Genomic DNA, 10,415 nt, shown 5'->3' on the forward strand with positions numbered 1-10,415 from the left:
TTAAATTTATGTGGAACTTGAGTTTAGAGAAACCACAAAATTTGACACAGGTTTTTACTCTCATCAAGTCAGAAGACGCTGGGCCGTGCAGGCTTCTGCTAAGGACAAGGCTGCAGGGAGGTTGTCACTGGCAGTGGATAGGAAGACCTATTAGATCATAACAAAACCCTTCTGCAACAGGGTGCCAGCAGTAAGGGGGAAACACGCTCCCACGTGCTCCTGCCCCTGCTTTAACAGACAGATATGAAGCCAGAAAAAAAAAGTATCAGAAATAACGCTTTTCCTTGTACAGGAGATAGATGACTCCAGCACAGCTCAAGATGGGGCTGGTGCTCTCGACACCTGCGTCGTTAGGCCGGGGCCGAAGGCCAGCAGTGTAAGTCCAGTCCTTTCTGAGAATGAATATTCCGTGTTTTCAATCTGCAGCATGTGCGAAGTCCTAGCACATGCACCTTTTATTTACCTGGGCTAGTGGTTGCAAAATGCCTTTCAACCACTCTTGGTACTGTGTTGCATCTTCCCCCAAAACACCCTGGAAGCACAGGACCAGAAAAACAAATTCTGATTGAAATGGAGATGCTGCTCTGAAGTAGCACCTAAAGCACTCCATGTGCCTTAAAAGCCCCTCATTTCCAACTTCACTATTTGCGCTAATAAAAGATACAGACTTCTCTGAGTCCTTACCCTGTAAAGCTGCTGGCAAAATGAAACTACACAATCAGTTTAAGTGGAAACTAATGCAGAGAAGCCATGTAAACAGAATAAATGTCTAATGCATGAGTTCATCTGCAGGAGGAGGCAATGTGAGTAAGAACAAGGCATTACAGCTAGAAACATGGACGTGGGTCCATGAAACCTGCTGGTAATGGTTGTGCAATCCCACTAGCAGATTTATCAACATCACCCCAAAGCACAGTGTTGTTTGCTTCACTCTTCTCTTAAAAGTACACTTAGGAAGCTCCAAGTTTTGACAGTTGAAAACTGTTATGTTTCCAGTCCAAATGTTGAACCAGCCAGCATCTTCCCAGTGGAAGGAGTATGATTTCTGCTAGCAATACCAGGAAGACAGTGCTGTGGCAACAAGGAAATCAGTCTTGTTTCTAGGATTGCTCTGTTCCCATGGTAATGTCCCTGTAACACATCAAATTTCAGTTCCCAGGACTGTAAATGCAGGAATATTACATTAATATGTGGTTATTAAGAGAAAGAATGGGACAAAGCCTGGAAAACCAGTTAAATATAAAGAAAAACATTGAGGTTCCTGGGAATTACACTGGGAAGACAGAGTTGTTGAGACTGTGGTTCCTAAACTTGTAATCAGTGACCTGATCCCATAGCCAGAAGGCAGCAAGAGTGAAATAATCTCCTATTAATAATAAATCACCTTAGCAAGAAAGCCTCAAATGAGCTGAAGTTCAGAAAGGTTTTGCTTTATGTGATCAATGACTCAAATAACATCTCACTTTACTGACCTCTCCAGGCTCCCGTGGAAGGAATAGCAATCCTACATCAATTCCCCTTTTCTTCTGGGCTACAGAGGATGTCTGTTGTTTCGCAGAAGATTGGAGAGGAACAGTACGACCTGTACATGAAAGGAGCACCAGAAATAGTGTCCAGCTTTTGTAGACAAGAAACTGGTACAGAATTGGGAAAGGACAACTTTACAGTGTTTATTTGGACTTAATCCAAACCAGAGTTTATGTTGAGGCTCTAATCCTAAAATGTTTTCAGCGCTCACTGGCCACACTGCAACTGCATGACTCTTCCCACAAGCCAGCCTTGGGCTTGTTGAATGTCATTAGTTAATAGTACAAAGAAGTTTTCATTGCTTGTTTGTAAGTTAAAGATGCACACAGCCCAACAGCTAGTGAGATGCACAGCCTGAGGTTCAGTCCCTATACATCCCTGAGCTGACTTGCATCAGCTGAAGATATAGCGCATAAATAATGTTGATATGTCAAGATACCCAGAGTAGACATAACATCGTGGTAATTGCATGTGTCACAGCAAGAGTGTTGTGCTGTACAAGTTCTTAAATTTCCTGCTAATTTATTGCCCTGTAAATTCAGCATTGAATTACTGTCCCAGCTTGCAAAGTCTTTAAATCTCAATGATGGTAAACTTGCTGCGGACATGCAAATTACTGTTCTTAAGGATAATTGGTGTTAACACTCAAGCCAAAACTTCTGTCCTCTCTCTGCAAGTAAACATAGGCTTTTCTTTTTTGTATGTGAACAATAGTATAGGCTTATACTCAAATTGGTCTGCAAACTTGAAATTCGGGTCACATTCACTGAATACTTCAAAAGGATGCCAAGCAAACACAGTACCAATGGTCTGTGGCTTTGTGGTTTGTTATTTCAGATGGGACTGACCTGAAAACAGGTGAAAATGATTTTGAGGGACAATGGAAAGATTTAGTCTAGAACCACCTAAGATCTAATGACACAAACCTCCAAACAAGTCAACATTAGCAAGAAAAATGTCTTCAAAATTATGTTCCACTTTCTCAGGTTTCTAAATAGCTCCTCTTATCCTGTCTTGATTGTTTCTATATTGATTACAGCTTAATGAATAATTAAATACTGCACTGTAAAGCTGTGATTGCAGTACAAAATACTGCAGAGTTAAAAAGAACTCTTTCCTTTTAGAGTCATGGGAATGATCAGAGAATTGAAAATTTAGATTTTGGGAGAATTCTCACATTAAGCCATAAACATAAAAACAATTTCCTCAGTCACTCAGCATGCATGCAGTAAACCTTAGGACAGAATTATGAAGTCAGTCAATTGTCCTCTGCCCAGTAATTCATCTTATCTACCTGCACCTTAACATGCATTTAAAAAGTATAAAACAGATGCATAGATCACTTATTTGAACAGTCAGTTACACAGCCTTGGTACAAAACAACCGACTTCTATGAGAGGCCACAGTGCTGTAACTAAAGCTATAAAGTGGTTTAAAGGACATGTGTCTAACCCTAGAAAAGCAATCAGCAAGGATGGAATATTCTAACCATGAAACCTTTTTTTCTGTAAACAGTCCCAGCTAATTTCTTAAAGGAGCTTAAGATGTACACAAGCCAAGGCTTCAGAGTCATTGCCCTGGCCCATAAAGTGCTAAACCTAGGAAAGGATGTAGACGTGAGCAACCTAGACAGGTAAGGTGTGCTGGTGAGCCGCTGGTATCACTGTGGGGTTGCTTTCCTATCTACTTGTAATGACCTGCCCCAAACCAACCTGCCCTGACCCAAACCCTCCCCTCCTCTCCTGCCAAGGGAAGCCTATTGGGAAGCTGTACCATATAACGCCTTCCTCTCAGCAGACGCTGATTACACTGTTAATTGCCTGCTTCACTACTGCTCTTGCAAGGCTCCCTGAGCTGAATTTCAGAATCTGTTATCAAAGGGTAATGAAAGCTGGTTATTGTGCTTCTATATGGCAATGTATTGGGACTGCAATAGAAATTCTGTATGCCATAACCCGTGGGTTTCAGCCAGCCAGTTCCTGCAAATCCCTGTCCCTCTCTCTGCACACGCATCTCTGCTGCATTGCTCCTTCCTAGAGACAGCAACGTAGCAGATCAGCAGCTTGGCTGAAGCTGCAGAAGCGTTGGTGCTTGTTGAGCACCGCTTGTCTTGAACTCGTAGCAGTTGTGTTTCCCTGCGGAGCAAGCTTGTTTTTCACCGAGCACGGCTTTCCCGTTGAATAAAAACGGCAGGGAAAGTCTCGCTCTCTGTGCTGTCCACGGGAAACAGCACATGTGTTTCTGTCCTTGCTCCAAGAGAGGAGGCCGAGTCTGGGCTGGCGTTCCTGGGCCTCCTGGTAATGGAGAACCGCCTGAAGCAGGAGACGAAGCCCGTGCTAGGAGAGCTGGCTGCCGCCCGCATCAGGAGCGTCATGGTCACGGGTAAATCCCCCCCGCCTCCTCCTGTGGCCGTGCTGGCTGCCGCAGACACACAGGAGAGATTCACTCCATTACATGTCCATGGTCTCTACCTGGGCTGTGGCAGATGTGAGGAGACTGCCTCTCCACTACCCTTGCAGGGGACAACCTGCAGACAGCTGTGACGGTGGCCAGGGACGCGGATATGATTCACGCGGGCAGCAAAGTCATCCTTGTCGAAGCAAACGAACCGGAGGGCTCCGCTCCAGCTTCCATTGCCTGGCGATTGGCAGAAGACAGCAAAGCAAGCACAGCTGCTCCCTGTGTAAGCACAGGCAGGGATGGTTGCTTTTGGGTGCCAGGGGGAATTAACGAAGCTTTTAATGTCTAATTAATGTCTAATGTCCAGGCTCTTAGGCTGGACTCCTTGCTAAGGATTTGGAAGTAGCTCTGAGGAATAAAGGAAACCTGGAGGCTAGTTTGTATCTACCCAAGGGTGTATGGAAGTGTGGTATGGACCATGCACCTATTAGGGAGAAATAATTAATACAGTGGCTCTTTGCTCAGGGCAACATGCAAAATAACTACACGAATAACTGGCAAGGCTCTGCAGATGCAGTGGCCACTTCAATCACACTTGAAGTGTGCAGAATTAATGCAATTATACATACTGGTCTGTGTGACTATTTGCTGGACCAAACTTCAGTGTCTAAACTAGCAGCCTGTGGCTAACGGGGATTAGTTATGCATGGAAACACAGCTTGAAAATCAAGTACTGCCAGGCGTAAAGTTTTACAAAAGGATGCTGCAGAAGGCTGTGTCCCTGGTTGCCTGGTGGGAGGCTGACGAGGTGGAAGTGAAATGGCATGTTATGACCTCAGTCTGAGAATAAATGCTGTGTTATTTCTAGGAGGTACGTGCTAATACCGAGGAAAAGATCACCTTGGAAGGAGAAACCTGCAACTACCATTTTGCAATGAATGGAAAGTCCTATCAGGTTATTATAAAGCACTTCTACAACTTGCTGCCAAAAGTAAGTTCAAAGGAAACAAAGCACTTACTTGCCCTCCCTGTTTTATTAAGTGGCAGTGGTGTTCCAGCTGGAGGAGGTGTTTTTCTGTCGGTAGCTGTAGCATTGTCCCTTCACACTTTGACAGCTCCTGGCAGCCCCCCACCTGCCTCAGGTTTACCCCAAACAGCTTGCTTTCAGCATCTTCTAAGACCTCAAATGACAGGGGTGACTATGGTGCTGCGAGCAGCTGCACAGTGGAGTTACTCCATGGTCACCTTCCCAATTTCAGTTTAATTAAAAACGTCAACCCCATTCCCATGTACCACTACCATAGCTGGCAATGGTCTCTGCTCAGCAGGGGCATCAGGAACACAAAATACCCACATCTAGCAGCAGAAATCTTCAACTCCTGTCACCCAGTCCGTAAAATTGCTGGTGCTGGGACAGATTTTTGGATTTTATACTGTCTGGCCAGATTTTCAGGTAGGAGAAACCTCAGGCCGAGCAGTATTATTGCTGCTGTCATCAGCCATCTGTTCTGCACTTGGGAAACACTTATAATGTCTTGCTTCTCTAAAGGCTGCTGCAGCGTGGCGATCGCTGGCTTCCCAGCACCTCCTGCAGAGCAGGCAAGGCAGAAAACAGAGCAGGATAAATCCAGTGTTAGAGGAAACCCGAACCTTAAGGGTAGCAAAACCACGGTAGGGTTTGGGAGACAGGATTAGAGGGTTTTACAAGTGTCAGGCACCCATCAGGGAGGCCTGATCCTTCCTCGGTGGAGCGATGGAGACACAAATGCCTGCCCAAGGCAGCCCGTTGTTCTTTCTTGCAGATACTGGTGAACGCGACTGTTTTTGCTAGGATGTCTCCTGGCCAGAAGTCCAGCCTCGTTGAAGAGTTTCAGAAACTCAAGTAAGGTTCTCTTTCGTTTTCTTCTTGAACCAAACCAATAACATGTTTTCTTGGAAGTGTGATCGTCCCAGCTAGCGCTGCTCCAGGCCCATCTTTCCAACCCTCCCTTCCTCCACAGGCAACTGTTTGCATCCTTTGTGGCCGCCTTCCTCGAGTTCCCCTACAGGGATCCCTCTGCATCAGGAGTACCTGCACCCCTCGCCCAGACTTAGCCACTGCTTCTCGCTGGTGCAGTACAGAAGGCAGCATTAAATGAGGCTGAGACAAAAATACAGAGGCAGACCCCCACATATACAAATAGCCCCCACCCCCAGCAACTCCCGCACGGCTGATGGTGCTGTCCTGGCTGCAGCTTTAGCAAAGCTGAAAACAACCTGATGCAGTTGGGAGCTTGACCCCAAAGATGCTCCTTCAGGTCCCCCAAAGGAATGTTTCCTCCCCGAAACAGGACTTATGCTAACTATGGATATTGTTTGCTAAGCACAAACAAGACGTGATACCTTTCTGAAAAAGAAACAGTTAATTATTGGTTATGAGGTGCTTCCTCTGGGGATGAAGTTTCCTGCTCTCTCAGAGGGACCTCACGTGTGGTGGTTTGGGAGCTGTTGTATTATTTCAGCAATTCTTGTGTCCTTTGGTCTACAAAAAGCAGTCGAGGAGAAAATGCCAGTAAAAGCAAAGCTGCAGCCGCAGGAGCTGCTGCAAACATGCACACCCTGCTCCCTTTCCGTGGCCCCTGGTACCAAGGGGAAAATACTGTCTGGAATACATATACAACTTGTCCTCTGGAAAGAGCCACTGCCTTCTCCAGGGCCAACATGAGGCCCCTGCTCTAATGTACCCACAAGTGCTAAACCAGCTGGTGCTCCACCACGGGATCAAACACCTACGTGCAAGGTTTATGTGTTTTCCTTCTTCTTCCTCCATCAGTTACTACGTGGGTATGTGTGGTGACGGCGCCAACGACTGCGGGGTACGTAGGAGCTCATCTCCTGTTTTTGTTAAATTTCATCTCTTTCAACCTAAGGAGTGCCGTGACAAGAGGCTGCCCGACACCACTTGTCACTAGCGTTTCCCAAGCTAGCCCACGGGTACGCTTGGCCAGTGCGTCACTGTAAAATACTATCTATACGCTTCTTTTTTTATACTAACATACATGATAATAGAGGATTACTGTTTTGATCCCCCCCCCCCTTGAAATAGGGGCAAGGGACTTTTTCTTACACATTTGTTCAAATTTACAATTGTCAATTTGAAGGTCTTAGCCATAAAAGTAATTATTATATTATCTCTTATATTATTATAATAAACGTTATCATAATGTAATTTTATAATAATGCATTAGCTTGCTTTGTAAAAGTTGTCCATAGCCTACACCTGAGCACTAAACCAGAGGTGACAAGGCCAGGTGATAGGGAGCTCATAAGACAGCAATAAAAGAAATATGAAGAGGAGTTTGAAAGGAATAGAAAGCGGTTAAAATGGTAATTTAAATATTTTAGGAGACTGTTTACAGGAGAGGTATGCACAAACTCCAGTGTGGGAAACAGCATATAGGGTAGTTGAAAGGATTGTAAATGGGTATAATGGGATTAAATGAATAAAAGAAATATTTAAGCTCCAGGGAAGGGAAGATATCTGGAAAATGAGATCAGCTGGGCCACAGAATAGAGGAAGATCAATTACAAAGGACACTTGAAGCAAAACTTGTAAAGCACCAGTAAACATGCGCAGGGTGGGAGGGGCGGATGGATGTCTCTTCCTTTTCTTATTCTTGTGGTTTTCAGGCTTTGAAAATGGCCCATGCAGGGATATCACTGTCAGAGCAGGAGGCATCCGTGGCCTCGCCTTTCACCTCCCAAATCCCCAACATCCAGTGTGTGCCGGAGCTGATCAGGTGAGTTTGCTGGGTGCTGCCCTGGTGCAGTCTCCAGGTGCTGCTGCCTGCTCTGAGCTCAGCGTGTGAGGTCGTGAAAGGGCGTGCACTACCCTCAAAGATGGTGCTAGCCCAAACCTAATTCCTCAGTAACTATATAAAACACAGCAGAACTGCTGAATTGTTTTGATCCTCAAATACCAGTGCTGGGAGCTTTTTTGTGGTTTTAAGAGAGCATTGCCCATGGTGGCTGATTTTTTGGACAGGTACAGCAGGAGAGTCACATGAAAGGGCAGGTATAACAGTGACCACAGAACAGATTTGCTTGTCATTACTTTAAAATATTGATATCCATATGCTGCACACAGCCATGGTGCAGCCAGTAATAATGCCATTTAACCAAATGTATGCAAAGACAATTACCTGTTTGTGTAGAAATGTGCTTGATTCCCAGAACTGTTGAGCAAATTAGTAATGACAAAGCAACAGCAGCTTAGTCCAGGTATTAAAATTGTGGCTGCAGAATGAAAACAAAGAAACAAAGCACTGCAGGTGAAGGGTAGTTAAGTGACTCTGCAACATCTTTGGGCCAAAATATTTGTATATGGAATTTGAACTCTTTTCTATTCTTAGAGATCCTAAACAAAAGGAGTTACCCTCCTTAGAAGCAGAAATCATCTGTAGCACTAAAAGCACAGTACTGTAGCTGGAAGTGGAGTTTTTAGCTTTGTTTCATGTTTTGAGCAGGGAAGGTAGAGCTGCTTTGGTTGCTTCCTTCGCTGTGGTTAAATACCTGACCCTTTACGGCCTGATTCAGTTTGTTGGTACTGCTCTGCTGTTTTGGGTAAGTGTTTCATACCCATCATTTACCAGTACACTGCCCTCACCGTAGGTTTTTATCTTTAGTGGTATTACTCGGCAGGGAAGAAAAGGCATACAGGGCTTCAAGGAATAACAAAGATGTGAAAAGCCGGATAATTCCCGGCAGGGGGTAGATTGGTTGTAGGGACCCGCAGAATCAGGGAAAAAACCCAGTGACAAAATTTCATCTCTTCCAAAAGAAGAAAGAGAAATAGAAGGGGGGTGAGTCCTGCCTCAGTCCTGCTGAGGAGCAGGACTTGCTGTAAAACAGGGGCTTTGGGAGAGCAGTTGCCTCTCTCAGCTTGAAAAAAACTTGAAAAAGAAGTGTGTGTCTCAGGCAGATGAAGGAGGGTAGTTAAGGAAGAATTACCATTGTGTATCACCAGTATGTGATCAATCCTCTAAAATTTTAATCCATGAAAAGAAAAACAGCGTAGGAAATTCCTGTATGGATTTACTCTGGGCACCTCTCTTGCCTCAGTTCATGCACATCTGTGCACAGTCCCGCAGAGGGTGAAGGGCAGAAAGCAAGTGAGCTGCTGCGAATCTGCAAGGTACGGCCGAGGCTTGGTGGCAAACAGGGAGCGCTGGTGGGTCACCACATGGGGACAGCTTCCCCAGCCACTAGTTTGGGCACACCAACTTTGTCCATGTCCCCATTACCCAAAGACATTTCAAACCTGGCGCAAAGTGAAACTCTGGCTGTCATTGCTGTTACTGTGGGGCACTGGTATCTGGAGGGAAAACATTCAAATGCCACTGGGTCGCCCACAAGTGCTATGAATTAGCAAGGGGTTCAGTGGGACCCAGCTGACAGTCTACAAGCTGGGCTTGCTAGTCTTCATGGGGGTGCATCAGGGCCCTGAGGCTGCTGCTGCTGGCGCGACATTGCTCTGAAACAGCATTGGATGCTACAGTTTGTATCGTCAAAATTGTCATAGGTTCTCAGGTGGTGCTGCCTTTGTTTTTGTTCCAGCAACTGCAAATCTTTGGGAATCACCAGTATTTGATACAAGACATCATCATTACCCTTCTGGTTTGCCTAACAAGTAAGCAGCTTGGGGAAGCCAGCTGTGTCTGTTTGAAAGCCTGAGTGTAAATAGTTGACTTCATTTCCCAATAAAAATTAAAACGAGGAGCCAAGTTCTGCTGTCAGTAACATCATAACCATTGATGCTAGAGCAATTCCCAGGGCCCAGAGTGTGGGATTTGGCTCACACGGCTGCAGAACTCTGTACATAACCAATGGGGTTTGGATGTAAGACTCGACTGGAAGAGGAGCAGTTGCTCTTCTGACTCTTAGTGGGGCTCAGACAGTGTAACTTCAGCCCCTTCTCTCCTGTGTGTTCCTGGTGTGAGACCCAGTACGGCTCTTAGACTCATGGGGGATCCCTGCCTGCAAGTGGGGATGATAATCCCCATCTTCTCTGTGTGTTCTCCTGAGGGGGGGATTCAGAGGAGGTTCAGATGGAAAATAGTGGAGATCAAAGCCATTTCTTGCCTGCTTATTAGGGCCAGGCTTTGTAGCATGTACCGGTGATGTGCGGATGGGGGTCTGTGTGCGGTTCTGCTTGCCCAGCAAATGCAGAGGGATGCTGGTGGCTGAGCTGCCACGGACTGCAAATGTCTCCGGTTTCTCTCCAGTGAGCTTGACTGAAGCCTATCCAAAGCTGGCACCTTATCGCCCTCCCAGCCAGCTCATCTCTCCTCCCTTGCTGCTCTCCATCATCCTCAACGTGTGCTTTACCATAATCATGCAAACCTGTGGCTTCCTTCTGGTGAAGCAGCAGCCCTGGTATGTAGCGCTGGCCAGCCAGAGGTAAGTCCCTCTTTTTGTCTCTGGTCCCCGGCTTGCAGATCACGTTCCTG

The 10,415-nt window shown here is 45.9% G+C and overlaps 1 protein-coding gene across 1 annotated transcript in view; it reads left to right on the forward strand.

The window, feature by feature from the left end:
- The window catches only part of ATP13A5 (ATPase type 13A5), a gene marked incomplete at its 3' end in the record, with an annotated part of 28,626 nt that extends 18,261 nt beyond the window's left edge, over nt 1–10,365 (forward strand). The window contains exons 15-26 of the mRNA XM_009572701.1: nt 293–376; nt 1,481–1,637; nt 3,043–3,160; nt 3,785–3,909; nt 4,047–4,210; nt 4,796–4,918; nt 5,730–5,809; nt 6,740–6,782; nt 7,597–7,706; nt 8,433–8,529; nt 9,523–9,595; nt 10,191–10,365. Of these exons, the coding sequence (XP_009570996.1) occupies nt 293–376; nt 1,481–1,637; nt 3,043–3,160; nt 3,785–3,909; nt 4,047–4,210; nt 4,796–4,918; nt 5,730–5,809; nt 6,740–6,782; nt 7,597–7,706; nt 8,433–8,529; nt 9,523–9,595; nt 10,191–10,365 (1,349 nt within the window). The remainder of the gene's footprint in view (nt 1–292; nt 377–1,480; nt 1,638–3,042; nt 3,161–3,784; nt 3,910–4,046; nt 4,211–4,795; nt 4,919–5,729; nt 5,810–6,739; nt 6,783–7,596; nt 7,707–8,432; nt 8,530–9,522; nt 9,596–10,190) is intronic.
- Between the last annotated feature and the right edge of the window lie 50 nt (nt 10,366–10,415).

This window comes from Fulmarus glacialis, unplaced genomic scaffold (genome assembly GCF_000690835.1).
Source record: "Fulmarus glacialis isolate BGI_N327 unplaced genomic scaffold, ASM69083v1 scaffold1410, whole genome shotgun sequence".
NCBI lineage: Eukaryota > Metazoa > Chordata > Aves > Procellariiformes > Procellariidae > Fulmarus > Fulmarus glacialis.